At 45.5% G+C, this 16,174-nt stretch overlaps 1 protein-coding gene across 1 annotated transcript; it reads left to right on the forward strand.

Moving 5' to 3' along the window:
• Positions 1 to 11,239: 11,239 nt before the first annotated feature.
• LOC124683326 (dihydroxy-acid dehydratase, chloroplastic-like) lies at positions 11,240 to 15,831 on the forward strand. The gene is made up of 14 exons (XM_047217867.1): positions 11,240 to 11,725; positions 11,964 to 12,035; positions 12,369 to 12,416; positions 12,524 to 12,678; positions 12,778 to 12,972; positions 13,043 to 13,154; positions 13,341 to 13,410; positions 13,490 to 13,548; positions 13,625 to 13,748; positions 13,830 to 13,900; positions 14,468 to 14,569; positions 14,994 to 15,074; positions 15,254 to 15,412; positions 15,505 to 15,831. Exons 1-14 carry the CDS (start codon positions 11,240 to 11,242, stop codon positions 15,553 to 15,555), a joined length of 1,785 nt encoding a protein of 594 aa, XP_047073823.1. The 3' UTR covers positions 15,556 to 15,831.
• The last annotated feature ends 343 nt before the right edge of the window (positions 15,832 to 16,174 follow it).

Raw genomic sequence — 16,174 nt, forward strand, 5'->3', positions numbered from 1 at the left:
ATGGGAATTTCGACAAGCAACTACCAGATGGAGGAAGGACATGTAGAGATGGATCAACATGCGAGGAAGGGCATGTACATCTTAGCAAGAATTGACTACAACATGTAATAATCCATCATAGATTCAGGCAGTCGACCGGGCTCACCTGAGAACGGGCAATCGGCTCCTGCATCTCCTCCTCCTTCCCCACCACTCCCGGCACCTCCTCCTCTGTTCCCGCCACCCGCGGCATCTCCTCTTCCTTCCCCGTCGCCCCCGGTATCTCCTTGTCCTCCTCCATCCGCAGGAGGCGACGGGGACAGCGCCGGCTAGCCGAGGGGTCTTTGAGGACGACGGGGAGGTGCAGCCTAGGGAGGGACAACAACGGTGACAAGCGTAGGCGCCGGCAGCGCAGCCGCGCAGGTGGGGGATGGACGGAGCGGGCGGACGGCAGAGCCCTCGCAGATGTGTTTCGGTGTTTGGAGGCGCAGAGAAGATGGACGGCGGCGCGGGTGGGGAATGTGCGGGTGCGGGCGACGGGCCGAGAGGGCAAAGCAGGACTGGGCCACAAAGCCCACTTTGGGGTAGTAGGTTGTCCGTAACGCCACGAGGCGTTTTTTTGGCGGCGCGGCTTAGCGGGCCTGCGGAAGCCTGCGGCCACCTTCATCCGGATTAACTGCTGCCCTCTAATGCCAATTGGGTGCTTTCCTTTGAATTATTTGGGGTTGCCCCTAAGCACAACCAAGCCTAGGAAGAGGTTCTTCTTGCCATTGATCCAGGGTATTCAAATGCGATTTCCTGCTTGCACCATGTAATTAACTATGGTAGTAAACTCAGAATGGTCAACTATGTCCTTTCCTCTTTGCCTATGTTTTATCTCTACTCACTCAAAATTGCTCAATAGGTTCTGATTAAGGTGGATAAATATAGAATACATTATTTATGGAGAGACAAGTATTTGAAAAAAAAAAATCCTCCTTTGGAGGCTTGGGATCATGTCTGCAAGCCAAAGGATCACGGAAGCCTTGGAGTGCTTAACCTAGCTGTGTAGAATGGCTGCCTTTTTGATAAAGCACATGCATAGATTTTATAAAGATGCTGATCCGCCCTACGTCGCTGGCTTGGGAATTGTACTATCCTTCTGCTCCGCCATCTGCTAGGCCTAGAGAGATATCTTTCCTGGTGGAGAGACCACTTAAAGATTTTGCCCACATTCAAACATCTAGCTATTTGTAATTTTTCTCAAGGAAATACAATTCTTCTTTGGAAATATAGATGGACAAATGCTCCCTTACAAGACGCTTAGCCCCACTCTTTCTCCTACGATAAGAATTAATCCATTTCCCTTAAAGAGCCTGTAGCTATTACTGATATTTGTGCTCTATTCCATCTACCACTGAGGAAGCTATCGTACAGTTGATCTTTTCCCGGCTCTGTTACATGAATTCATACCAAGCAATGACTTTGATTCATGGACTATTTTAGGCAATCCTACATCATTTAAAGTTGCTCAAGTTTATAAAACTCTCATGGGATATGAGGGTTCTGTTCATGCTCTCAAATGGATGTGGAATGATTGCTGTCAACAGAACCACAAGGTGTTTTTTGGCTGCTCACTTACAATCGTTTGAACACTAGGTCTATGCTTCATAGAAAGAATTTCATGACGAATGATTATTCTTGTGTTATGTGTGATCAGCATCAGCTTGAGACAAGAGGTAATTTGTTTTTCCAGTGCCCTTTTGATGTTCTTTGCTGGCAATATCTTTGTCCCTTGTGGATTCCTTAATCCTTGGGTCAATTTCATCTCCAGGAAACTCTTTCAAGTCTTAATCTTGCTATCTCCAAGCCTTTCTTCATGGAGATGATAATGTTGATCACATGGTCCATTTGGGGTACTCCCAATGACTTCATCTTCAAGGCAGTCACTCCTAGTGTTTACAGATGTAGGAACCTGTTTAAAGAGGAACTTGCCATCCTAGTTCGCAAAGCAAAGAGGAAACCTTATCATGGCATAGCTGATTGGGTAGCAAACTTTAGATAGATTTTCTTTTCTTGGCTTGTGGCCTCTGTTACGGCACGCACAATGGTAGCGAAGGCACATCTTCTCTTAGCAGTGCACATCATCTAGAGAAGACGACAAATATAAGGGTTAGAATGCATTATCTCTTATTTTTCATCCCTTGCAATAAATGAGAAATAGTTAATTTTAGTACTTGCAAATTGTATGTCCAAGGAAACAAAAGTGACACAAAAGAGAAAATAGTCTTCTCTTATTTCACAAGTGATCATCCCTTAGCTAAAGGTAGACAACTTTCTCTTTCTTACTTCTCTCTCCAACTAATTAAGCGAAAAGCTGATGTGGCAAGCATAAAGGAATCTTTTTGAACAAGGGTAGGGTGCAGAGCACCCTAATTCATTACTCATAGGCATTGTACAGAGAGAAACATTGTTCCAGAAGGTGGTAATCTGTTGATTGCCACGATTCATGAGACAAGAGAAGGAGCCATGAGTGGGATTACTGCAAGAACATAATGGCGAGACTCTGGGCAGAGTTTTTGCCTTATGAGCATAGGTATGAGCTACGACATTGAGAGTTCTGCTGATGTGCACAATTCTTGGTCTAAGGTGATGAAGATTGCGTTGAAACTGTACAGCTTGTCTCCTGATCTCCCATAAAACAGTTGGATTCGTTCCTCCATTTGCTTGGATCGCCTTCGCTAAGCAGAGGTTGTCTGTAAAGAATAATGGTTCCTGCAACATAAGAGAAGAGGCGACATTTGCTGCAATTAAGAGTCCTTCAGCTTCTGCCTGAATCGGAGTAGAGACAGGAAGCGTCTTTGCTGAGATAAAAACGTCAGTGATGTGCTGGCCATGCTTCCAAGTGAGATATATACCCACCCCTGCTCTTACTGCTTGTCCATTCGCCCGCTTTTTCCAAGCTGCATCCACAAAAATTCTTGGACCAGAGTATGACAGTTCGACAGGGGTTAGAACAGATTTTGTAGGAGGAATAGGATTTGTCTGAATTTGCAAACTGTTAAGTAAGGCATTAGCTCTTATGATTACTTGATTGGGTTGCCCCTCAATGTTGTTGAAAAGTTTTTCACATCTCATTTTCCAAATACACCAAAGGAATGTGAAAATGTTTTGAATGTTGACATGAGGGTGATCCAGAGCAAGGATTTGAAGCACAGTAGTATGTATGTTTTGAGCATTTTGAGCAATTAAATCCATTCTGAGATACCAAGGGGCTTGAAACCAAGCAGCTCTTGCAAAAGTGCAGGTAAAGAAAAGGTGAGAATCATTTTCCTGCAATCCACATCTGCAACAAATATTAGCAATATGCTTAGAATACCTTGAAGCTCTTTCTGCTGTTGGGATGGCCCTCCTTATAATTCTCCATGCAAAGGTTTTAACTCTAGGTAGCAACTCCTTATTATTCCAAACCTTATGCAGTAAGCCAAGTGCTGCAGTATCAGGAGGAGTTGGCTTTGGGGTGCCTGTATCAAACAGAGCCTGCAGACAAGTTTTGTAAGCTGCTTTGGTGCTGCATTTTCCATTAGGGGTTAACTTCCAGCAAAGTATATTAGGATCATCATATGGAATGATGTTGACAGCTTTTATAGAGTTAGCTGTGCTTGGTTGGAAAAGACTGTCAATGAGCTCAGTATTCCAATGTTTAGTATGAGGTATCCATAAATCTTTGACAACAGCAGGATAGACAAAATGGGGATGCTGGATGATAAGATCATCATAAATAGATTTCCAGGAAGTGCACCATGGAATGCTCCAAATTGAAATATTCCCTTGAGAAATTTGATAAAAGGAGTTCTGCTGCAGCAAAGGAAGGGTTTTCATAATGGAGGTCCAAAAAGCAGATTTAGGTAAGTTTGATTTAGCTCTCCAAATAGCAGTGTCATTGAAGTATTTTGATTTGAGAATAAGATGAATTTGGCTCTGAGGATTTTCAGCAATTCTCCAAGTGGCTGAGAGAATGAGAGCATGGTTGACTGCAGAAAGATTTCTGATTCCTAGTCCTCCTTCTTTAGTTGGAGTGCAAATGTTTTTCCAGGCAGCCAAGCACAAAGGTTTATGATCAGGGTCATTATTAATTCCTGTCCACCAGAAATTCCTTATAATGGCAGTGATTTTTGCAAGAAATTTCTTTGAGAAAATGATATTTGACATGTAGTAGACAGGTATGGAAGAGAAAACAGATTTGATGAGCTCTAGCCTGGCAGCATGAGATAAAGACTTAGCTTTGTAAGTTGAGAGTTTTGATTTGAACTTTGGAAGAATAAAGTTGTAAGCTTCAGATCTGTTTTTGGCAGGCAAGATCAAAGGATGACCCAGGTGAATGAAATTTTCATCAATATTAGGGACTGGGAAAATAATTTTAAGTTGAGCCTGGGTAGTGTTGTCTACAGATTTGCTGAAAACAATACCTGATTTGTTCCAGTTTGGAATTTGGCCAGAGTGAGTGCAAAAATTCTGAAGAATATGCCTGATAGTTTCACCCTCCTGCTGAGTTGCATTTCCACAAATTAGAAGGTCGTCAGCAAACAAAAGAGAGTGAATAGGGGGGCAGTTTGGTCCTAGAGTTATTCCATTTAAGGTTGCTTGAGAAAGGGCTTGCTGCAGTTGGATAGATAATTCGTTTATAGCAAGCACAAAGAGGTAAGGGGAAATGGGGCAACCCTGTCTTACTCCTCTAGTGCTGGTGAAATTTGCATAAGCCTGACCATTGATAATAACAGAGAAAGTAGGGGTCGAAATGCAAGCATGGATAAGGTTGATGAAATGACCATGCAGCCCTTTACGAGTGAGGGCAGAGAGAATGAAATTCCACTCCAGCCTATCAAAAGCCTTTGCTAAATCATTTTTTAACATGAAAGCTTTTTGTTTCCAGGAAGAAAGTTGAAAAGAGTGAGTAATTTCCTGGGCAATAATGATGTTATCACTTATTCTTCTACCTTCAATGAAAGCTTGTTGAGACGGGTGTATATGATCAGGGAGATGAGGTTTTAGCCTATTAGCCAGACATTTAGTAATGATTTTGTAGATAACATTGCAAAGGCTAATAGGACGGTAATCAGCAGGAACCTGAGAAATGAGTTTCTTAGGAATGAGAGCAATGTGAGTTTTATTTGATTGTGGAGGTAAGATTCCAGTATTGAAGAAATTGGTAATAATATTAAGCACATCATCTCCTATCCAATCCCAGGTGGCAAGATAAAATTCTACATTGAAGCCATCTGGCCCAGGGGAAGCATTTCTTTTCATACCTTTTAGGGTTTCCCAAATTTCTTCCTTTGTTGGTACTGAATCAGTAAAATCAGTGGATTGTGGAGGAGAAGTGGGGACTCTAGCACCAGCAGTGTGAGCAGACTGAGAGGCAAAGATAGATCTGAAATACTGAACAAAAGTGTTAGCAATTTGATCAGGCATGAAGTGAGTTATATTTTGTTCGTCTTTAACAGATACAATGGAGTTTCTTCTTTTCCTTTTTGCCACTGCTCTATGGAAAAAAGCAGTGTTTCTATCCCCATCTTTGGCCCAGCTTTTCTTGGCTCTCTGGATGTAAAAATCATTAAGCTTAGTAGTTGTTTGCTCAAATTTAGTGACCAGCTGCTGTTCTTTAGAAAAATCTTGTTGGCTTACAGAGGAAGTTTGTAAATCAAGAATTTCTTTTTCTAGATCTTTGAGCTCTTCCTGCAGAGGCTTTTTCTTCTTGCACCAAACTTTTAGGGAAGCAGCTAATTGATTGGATCTAATGTGATAAGGTTTCCCTCTAGATTGCTGCCAAGAGCTTTTAGCTTGGTTTTGGAAATCCTCCTCTTTCAGCCACCAATTTTCAAATTTGAAATGGTTTTTCGTTTTATTGACTTTACCATTGGTAGAAAGCAGGATAGGAGCATGGTCACTGAAAGAGTGAATTAAAGGCATATTATAAACTTTAGTTACAGGATAATTCACGCACCATTGATTGTTTGCCAAGCATCTATCCAAACGTTGAAATAAAGGATTGGAAGCAAAACGTCTGTTCGTCCAAGTATAAGCAGGGCCATTAAAACCAAGATCAAACAAACCAGCCTGCTTAATAAGATTTCTAAACCGCGCCATACGCATGTAGTTGACATTATCATTACTCTTCTCAGTTTCATACATAATGTCATTCATATCACCTAAGCATACTAGGGGGAGGTTGCTATGAACATTTGCAAAATTTGCAACCTGGGTCCAAATAGTACTAGTGTCGATATGATAAGGGTCTCCATAAATACAAACTAAGCCAAAGGGAGTATTAGTGGCTTTATCTTTAGCTAAGGCGAGGATGAGATGAAAGGACTCCAACTGAATAGAGATATCCAACTCGTCAGTCCACAAAAGCCAGAGTCCTCCAGATCTTCTCCTTGACGGTACTACATAGCTGTCATGCATATTAAAACGGGAAGCAATGTCTACAGTTGAATATTTAGCCGATTTAATTTCAGAAATAAAGGTTACCTGAGGTTTTGTTGCCGCGATCATCCTGGCAAGATGGAGCATTTTAGGACTGCCTAGGCTCTTGCCCATACCTTGGCAGTTCCATCCGAAGGCTCTCATGGCGCCCGTGGCGCCTTAGAGGCTGGCGCCGCTGCCTGCTGGTCCACAGAGTCCTGATCAGTACTCTGAACCTCCTGCAGAAAAACCTGACTAGGAAGATAACTGCCTGCATGTTGATCTTGGGCTGAATCGTGTGTAACACTGCCGGCTGCAGCATTATGATCAACATCATAAGGAGCCATGTAGATCCCGCGAGCCACTCGAGGAGGTGAGAAGTGGCCAACGCGAGAATCCTCTGTGCCTTGCGTGTCCAATGATGGCGAGTGAAGATCGTAATTTGCAGCATCTGGGGATAATTGCGCATTGCTTGCGCCTTCATTCTGAGCCAAGGTGTGCACAGCAGCTCCCAGAATAGGCCCACGAGCAGCACACAAAGAAGTATCTGCGCCCACCTTGCCGGCATTGCTAGTACGACGCCAAACGGCAGCACCAGGGAGATTGACAGTGTATCCAGAAGGAGATCGGTTGATACCTCTAGGTTGAATCGGCCTCGGCGAATCCCAGCGAGATTTTCTGCCGCGATGCCCAGCCGCTGAACTGGCGGAACGGTTGGCCACCGCATCGATTGGCGTCGATTTGCGGCCTCCTGGAAACTCACACCTGTTGAGCGGCGCACCGAGGACGCTGCTAGGCCCGCTTCCAAGAATTCCTCTCTGTCCTCCACGAATTGCTCCTTGGCCTTGTCCAGTGCTTCGCTGATCCTCTGGGTCGGCGCCGAATCCCTCCTGCACATCGCCTTCCCCAACTCTGTCTCCTCCTTGCCCGCGCAGGCTGCTCCTGCGAATCGGACTGGTAGAGATGCAGATCGCATCTCTTGCTTGGTGGCCTTCATGGGCGGCGGCCGGCAGCGCAGCCCGCTTCCTTGGCGGAAGGAGATGAGACTGCGCCGGCGACGCCGGCCTCTTGGTGGAGGAGATGCTTGGATATGCCCGCAGGCGGAGAGATTGGTAATTGTAGGTAGGTGAGTGGGGACGGCGCTGCAAATGCCTATTGTTCTCGGAGACATCGTCGGCGTTGTGCTCTCCCACTTGGAATGGCAGAGTTGCAGTTATGAGCGGAGCGGCAGTGTCTCTGAAGTGGAGTTTGCCTGCAGGGGATTGTTCGAACTGGCTGTGCTGTGGGTGGGAGACATCTGTACCCGCCAGGTGTTTAGAAGCTGAAGCGGCTGTAGGGACAGGACAAGTGGCTGTGGACTTTGAAACAAAGGAGGCCTGGGAAGGCCCAAGAGGGACTGGGCTTTTTCCTTTATTTGGGCCAAAATTTTCCTGAATAATTCTTTGCTCTTCACTGAGGGTATAAGGTAAAACCCCTTCTCTTTCTACCTGTGTAAGCATCTGAAAAGCCGACTGGTTTGGCTGCTGACTTTGGTTGTACTCAAAGTCCATTGTTTCAGGTTCTCTCTGAGAAGTTTGTCCCTCGTCTCGTGCTTGGAGCTGCTTGAGTCTGTCATCAGAAGTTTGTTGACCTTCCGTCATTTCTCCACCGCCTTGTCCTCGAAGCTCCACGTGTGTGCTCTGCATGGCTTGAGTGTGGCTAGCTACAGTTGCTGCTTGAGTGTGAGTGACCGCAACAGTGCCTTCTTCTCCGTTGCGGTGAGACGCCATGGGTGGTGTTGCTCTGGATCTTGCTGCCTCCATTCTTGTCATGATTTCTGCCGCTGCTGCTTCCGATAGCCTTTCTCCTCTCTCTCCCGGCGTGGAGAAGATATTATTGAAAGAACTGAGTTCTGTGTTTTGAAAATTGCTGAACATTGGCGAACTCTGCACTGTTTTATCCCTAGGGATCTGTCCGTCATCAATAATCCAGGTTCCATATCTCTGAAAGGGAACTTGCATTGGGTTGTGACTGTGTCTAATCCTTTCTGAAACAATGCTTTTCCTTAAATAACACTGATCAACTGTATGAAACATCACTCCACAGAATAGGCAAATTCTTCCTATTTTCTCATAGTGCAGGTAAGTGATACACTGGTTTGATGAACCAAGCACCAACTTGATCCTATCCAGGACAGGTTTGCTGATATTATGCCTAACAACTCCCCAAATATATTCAGGATGCGAGTTTATCATGGCTGCTCTTGGCTGATGTAAATCAGAAGGAGTTCCAACCATGCTCAAAACTTCTTGAAGCAGCTTTAAAGATCTTTTCTCTTTTGGGACTCCATATGCTCTAACAGATACATACACAAATCTAAAGGAATATTTTGGCTCTCCTTTTTCCTCCATTGATTTGGCTTGCTCAATCTGGTAGCCTTGGTCATCTGGGTCCGCAAGCTCAAGGAGAATAATATCTGGTCCAATCCTCCACGACTGCTTCTCATACACCCACATCATGGATAGGAAAGAGTTGAAAGTTGCTTTGAAAACAAACTCATGAACCTGCACAATATCGCCATAGTGAGCTCTCCAAGCTCTCTTCATCTGAACTTGCAAGTTGGTGAGAGAGATGCTTCTAGGTGTTGATCTGGTAGCTGCCAACTTCATGTAGATTGCATACTTCTGCCCCTGCTGTTCCTGCTCAGGGCCTTGCGGCTGCTCTGCAATAGACATGGCTTGCAAATCAAGTTCCAGGTGGGGAACATCAGGAACTTGCAAGATTCTTGGATTATGTGGAGCTGCTGGACTGCCTTCCGCTCTTATTGGCGAGAGCGGCGACCTTTCTGCTGATCCATCTGGCTGATTCGCTTGATCCGAAAGGCCACGGTTGTTGGCTCCTGCAAACTGCATAAGAACAAACTGATGAGGTGTAGGGGTTGGGGGGTCGTATAGATCAGGGGTTTTTGGAGGCGAAGGGGGGTTTGAGGATCTTGGTTGCTGGATCATGAAGAGGAGATATGGCGAGGGAAGGGGATGGATCGAAGGGAGAAAGGATTTAGGTTAGGGGACGGAAGAAGGGGAGCGGCATGTCGCCATACGCCACACGGGACTCAAGTGCAGAGAAGCCTCTACGCTTCACATGTGTAAGACGTCACCCATTCTACATGGCCTAGTTGCTCCGCTCAATCAACTATCACCTTGTAAACTCTTTCTTTCCATTTTTTTTGAACAAGAAGTGCCCCAAAGGGCCTGGAATCATCTCATTAATTCCAAACGGTGGATGTACAAGTTATTACAAAGGACCCCATAAGATCAGGAAAACATATAGGTCCCCAATATTTGTAGAAAAGACCTCACTAAAAGATGGGAAAAAGCAATCCGATCCTTCTCTTTCTCCACCGCCGAGCCGGAGGTCAGCAACGCCGCCGTCATGCGTAGAAGCGGGGACGGAACCAGTTGCTGCTATGCAGACGTAGTATGCGGTTGTAGACCTCAGGGGCCTCACAAAGGAGGTTGAATAATCGCTGGAGCCCTTCACCGGCTTTTGGATAGGCCATGGATCGGCCTTGGATGTCGGACGGCTACCACCCGCCGCCGAGGTGATGCTCAAGAAAATAGCTTCCCAACTCCACTGCTGGCTGACGCTTCGGCTCACCCAATCGATTCCTCCATCCTTCACCACCTCGGCGCATGATAGAGGACTAAGACTGGAGGAAAAGAAGCACCTTGCAGCAGGGGATTCTTCACCAACGCCGACGATGCAAAGCGACCCGCCTTCAAACTCACCACTCCTGCCATGGATAGGAGGAGGCAGGCGAAGAATATAGGCTTGAAGAAGAACCCGAAGTATCCGCTTATCGAAGAAGACCTCGCCTGGAGGCCAGAGACCACCACTGAACGCCAGGGTCACCCAGGGGCTGCTTCGCCTCTCCTCGCCACCACGGCCGACCAAATGTACCAAAGCTCCTGGATTTTTGGCGCCCCGCCGTCCCTCCTCCTCGCCACCTCGGCCGGCCAGGAAGAACAGAGGAGCTCCACACCCCATCGCTAGAAGGTGGCCAGCAGCCACTTCTTTATTTAGGGAGACGGTGATTTCGCTCAGCATCTCCAGCTCCTTCCATCGGAGTAACCAGAGAAGAGAGGGAGATCCTAAAGCAGACAATATCTGGGCGCCAAGATCTGCTGCTCACCTCCAACTACCGGGCAAAAAGCCCACTACTGGCACATGGGCGAAACTACTAACTATCCTAGCTACTCCGGTGCCCCCCCTTCTCCATCTCCGACCGGCAGCGCCGCCGGATAGGAGTCGGGGGCGGCCCGGTAAGGTTTGTGTGGTTACCAAGGGGAGAGAGCAAGAGCGGTGGGAGGGGAGGGGAAAGAGCTCCTTCTAAATCTACTTTTTTCTTTCCAATTTAATAAAATAGAAAAATACACAGTGAGGAAACATGTTCAGCTTCAATATTATTTTTTCATAAATCCCTACCATTGATTTCGTGTGTCGTATCAATCGCACACAGGACAAGTCGTAGCGCAGCTGGACCGTATCCATCCGTTTGGACAGCCCATGGCAATGCTGGCATTACACTAACAACAGTACTCCAGAAGCAAACATCAAATCAGGCAACAAATCCAGCTCCCCAGGTTAAACAAAACCTGCAGCTTCTGTCGTCGTCCTCCTCCCGCAGCCGCCGTCCACTTGTCCCAATCTACTAGTACGAGTATATCCATCTCCATCTCCACCTCTTTCCTTCCTCCCCTGCTCGCCGCCACCCCACCCCACCCCAAAACCCTAAACCCCGCCCCAAACCTCGCCCCCCGCCGCCGCCGCCGCCGCCATGCAGTCCATGGCGCTCACCGCCCCCACCCACCCCGCCGCCGCCGCCACCCCCGCCCCCGCCCGCCGCCTCGCCACGCGCGTCCGCGCCGCCGCCGTCTCCGACGAGCCCAAGCTCAACAAGTACAGCGCGCGCATCACGGAGCCCAAGTCGCAGGGCGCGTCGCAGGCCGTGCTCTACGGGGTCGGCCTCACCGACGCCGACCTCCGCAAGCCGCAGGTCGGGGTCTCCTCCGTCTGGTACGAGGGCAACACCTGCAACATGCACCTGCTGCACCTCGCCGAGGCCGTGCGCGAGGGGGTCCGCGACGCGGGCATGGTCGCCTTCAGGTTCAACACCGTCGGGGTCAGCGACGCCATCTCCATGGGGACAAGGGGCATGTGCTACAGCCTCCAGTCGCGCGACCTCATCGCCGACAGCATCGAGACAGTCATGGGGGCGCAGCACTACGACGCCAACATATCAATCCCTGGATGCGACAAGAACGTGAGTCACCCAGCCACCCCCCCTTCTTCTGCTTTCTTATTCTTACCTCAAATCGAGACCAATTGGGTGTTCTGAAAATCTGCAGTAGTATGTCGCTATCTTGCTGTCTGAACTACTTGTGCCAGTACAGATTCAGACTGCAGCTTTCATATTAGTATATTCGAATGGGTCGCCTTGCTGAAAAACCATGACATCTGGATGTTTCTGCGTCTGATTTTAGTGCCACTTCGCTTTGCAGATGCCAGGTACAATAATGGCAATGGGGCGGCTTAATCGGCCAAGTATCATGGTTTATGGTGGAACTATTAAGGTAATGTTACCTCTGTTTTCTTGCTATTGAATGTACTGAAATGCTCTTTGTTTCAGTAATACTCTTGCTTTATCAGTTTGTAGCTGTGACTCTGAGCTGTGATGAAACCAAACTGTTTCTGAGACTTATAAATAAATGGTTCTGCGCATAAGTAACAACTAAATCGAGCTATGTGTGCTAGAAACACAGTCCAGTGTGGCTGACCATGCGTGCTCGCGTGCTTGTTAACTGAATTGTGTCTTTGGAATTGAGTTTCAAGATCTGTTAAATGTGTGCCTTGATTCAGTGTTGTTTTACTGGCAATATTCTGACTTTGAGATTTTGTTAATGCAGCCTGGACACTTCCAGGGCAATTCATACGACATAGTATCTGCTTTCCAGGTAAGTGTGTCACATTTGAACTGTTCGTCAATTCTGTTTCTTATTTTCATGTGCCTGTGTATGCAGCAATGTACTCCTTATCCTTACTTATCTTAATGGTTATGCAGAGCTATGGAGAATTTGTTAGTGGATCAATCAGCGATGAGGAAAGAAAGAATGTGCTCCGCAACTCATGCCCGGGGGCAGGTGCATGTGGTGGTATGTACACAGCAAATACAATGGCATCCGCGATTGAGACAATGGGCATGAGCCTTCCATACAGGTGCAAATAATATCTTGGAACTTAAATCATTTCACTTTGATCTGACTTCGTATATTGACTAAACTTATTATCATTCCATCTACGTTTTATTTATCAAAGCTCTTCAACCCCTGCTGAAGATCCATTAAAGCTAGATGAATGCCGTCTTGCCGGAAAGTATCTCTTAGAATTGTTAAAGATGGATTTGAAGCCTAGAGACATTATAACCGAGAAGTCATTGAGGAACGCAATGGTTATTATCATGGCGCTTGGTGGGTCTACTAATGCTGTTCTACATTTGATTGCTATTGCCCGGTAGGTTATCATCTTCTTGTCCATTTTTAATTGCTTACGCAGACAAATGCTAATTGCCTCCTCCTTTCAGGTCTGTAGGTTTGCATTTAACTCTTGATGATTTTCAGAAGGTCAGCGACCAAGTTCCTTTCCTTGCTGACCTTAAGCCTAGCGGAAAATATGTCATGGAGGATCTACATAAGGTACACATTTACTGCTTTACTTGATTTCACTTTGTTCTGGTTTGACCACACATGAGTCCAGTTTAAAATTTCCGTGTTATAATCACTAAAATTCTGAAACATAAGACAAATTTTTGTTATACACTCTTGTTAGAATCATAGTCATACGCCACATGCAAATAATGTATCTCTGTGTTGGCATTGTAGATTGGTGGAACACCTGCAGTAATTCATTATCTCTTGGAGCAAGGTCTTCTTGATGGGGATTGTTTGACTGGTGAGTACAGTCTATTATCATTCATCATGCAGCTCCTTTTTATTTGATAATAACATTTTTTCTTCTTCTTGCCCTTCAGTCACTGGGAAAACACTAGCTGAAAATGCTAAGATATTCCCACCTTTATCGGAAGGACAGGTAAATCTCAATTCTGAGTTCTTCAGCTTTCTCCAACTCCTTGAGTACTCATGTTTGCACACGTTACTTGGCACAGCAAATAATACGACCACTCGACAATCCTATCAAATCAACTGGGCATATACAAATACTTTATGGCAACCTTGCACCAGAAGGTTCTGTAGCAAAAATAACTGGCAAAGAGGGATTGTTTTTCTCAGGTGATTTTTGCTCCCTCCATTTTCAATCCTTGGAAGCTTTGCATGATGTGCAGCTTTTAACTGTTATTAATCAAATTATAGGCCCTGCACTTGTTTTTGATGGCGAAGAATCGATGATTACAGCTATATCTGAAAACCCAGCAGATTTCAAGGTAATACGCATGATTAACTTTCTAGGATCATAATTAGAAGATGTGATTTTGACACCATTTTGCAATTTAGAATCCTGAAGCACAAAAAATTGAGTCTGTAGTCTGTACCATCTGACTGTATTCAGTATCTGATCCTGTGCTAAAAGTACATGCCATGGCACTAAACAAAAACAGAAAATCGTAAAGCAAGTGTTTGTGTATACATAGTGAAGAATCTACTCCCATGGTCTGAAGAATGCAGACGCTATTTTCTCTCTAGAACGTATATTGCTTGGGCATCTGGCCATGAAGAACGCTACGACGTCGCCACAAAATCGGTGCATACATTATTTTGGCGACTACTCTTTTCATCTGTTAGGGCTGTTGGAGGTTTCATATGTCATTTATCTAGTCTAGGTTTAGTGTATATTTTTCCCTTTTCCATGGAATTGCTGTTTTGATTTATCTAGTTATACCAATACTCGTGTTTCAGCAGACGATAGTATGATACTGGAGTGCAGTAGTTCACTAGGGCATGTCTTGTGCATACTCTGATGCAGCATACCATTTCCATACTGGTTAAAACAGGGAAAGGTTGTAGTGATCCGAGGTGAAGGACCAAAAGGTGGACCTGGGATGCCTGAAATGTTGACCCCAACAAGTGCAATAATGGGGGCTGGTCTTGGGAAGGTAATGTTTACCTCATGGCATGACATTGTCAGAATTGTACATTTCGTTTTTATCTGCTCTTAATAACTGTGATAGCATAAAACACTGCTTTTTTTTGTTCTCACCTAGATAATAGCATTTCTTTTAATGCCAGTGTCCTATTCGCAACAAAAAAAAAACTACTGGAAATGTTGATACATCAAGGCAAACAAATCTTGGGCTTCCTTAAACATATTACCAATTGCCATTCTTTTCAAAATCTTGACATTGATTTGATCTTAACAAGTGCTAGTGCTTCATGTAACTTCTTTATTTCTGTTGATCTATACAACTCTGCCCAAGATTCATGCCATGAAGTTAATTATCTTGCTATCTTCAGATAACCTGATAGTTGTTTTTCGTGACAGTTGATCAATATTTAGCTATTGCTCCATCTTGATTGCAGGAGTGTGCCCTGCTGACCGATGGTAGATTTTCTGGGGGATCACATGGATTTGTTGTGGGCCACATATGTCCTGAATCACAGGTATTGTATTGTATACTCCCATTGGCTGCAAGATTAATTTATACTGTATATGTTTCAGCTTTTCTCTTGTGGTTGTGGCTCAACTTTTATTACGTAGTACAGTGCAAGATATGGGAATCGAAAACGTGACCGCAGAAACTATCTTGTTGGTCTGTTATTCACAAACTAACTGTTTTCAGGAAGGAGGCCCAATTGGTCTTGTTGAGAACGGCGACACAATCACAATCGACGTCAGCAAGAAAGTAATTGACGTCGACTTGACGGAAGACCAGCTCGAACAAAGGCGGAGGAAATGGAGCCCGCCGCCACACAAGGTCACCGGCGGAGCACTTTGGAAGGTACCATGAAGTGCAAGCACTCTTAACACAATTCCTGATGGTGCTGTGTCGATCTTTTCTGAACATCTCCCATTTCCTTCTCATTGTTGCAGTACATAAAGCTGGTGTCTCCAGCCTCAAGCGGGTGTGTCACGGACGAGTAGGGTCCATCCAATATTGGTAGATTAAGTTTGCATTCCTCGAGCGGATGTCGGGTTGGTTGGTGAGCATTTTTCATGAGTGTTTTTTTAATGGTAGAGGCGGGACAATAAGAAGCCAGCTTCCAGTGGCTTAGTGAAGCTATGCCAAAGGGAAATGGTGAAGAATAATAATCTGTTGTTAGTGTGGAGATGGAGAACTAGACATTTCCTCTGTAATCCGTAGTTGGGCCACAAAAAATGATGTGAGCTGCTTTGTTTGTTTGGTCCAATGATGGAACGGAATCATGTGCAGCATCTGTCCGGTGCTGAAATTATGTGTCCATGCAAAAAAAAACCCGCCTTCAAGGCGACTTAACATACTTTGTAGCTGGATGCAATGCAATTCATGCAGAGCCTTCAGCACCCCTCCACCGTTGGCCACGACGAGGTAATCTCTTTCCTCCCGCACTCCAACGCCTTCTTCTGGAGCTTGAAAATGGTCGTATATATCCCCTGGTCCGAGGTGACGAAACACTTCACTACCCCACATTACTCTGATCATCGGCCTCCACTCCATGATCAGATGAGCTACTTGATGGAACTCCAAGTTTCGGTGCATTCTGTAGCTTGATAGATCATGCAA

Source organism: Lolium rigidum, chromosome 1 (assembly GCF_022539505.1).
Source record: "Lolium rigidum isolate FL_2022 chromosome 1, APGP_CSIRO_Lrig_0.1, whole genome shotgun sequence".
NCBI lineage: Eukaryota > Viridiplantae > Streptophyta > Magnoliopsida > Poales > Poaceae > Lolium > Lolium rigidum.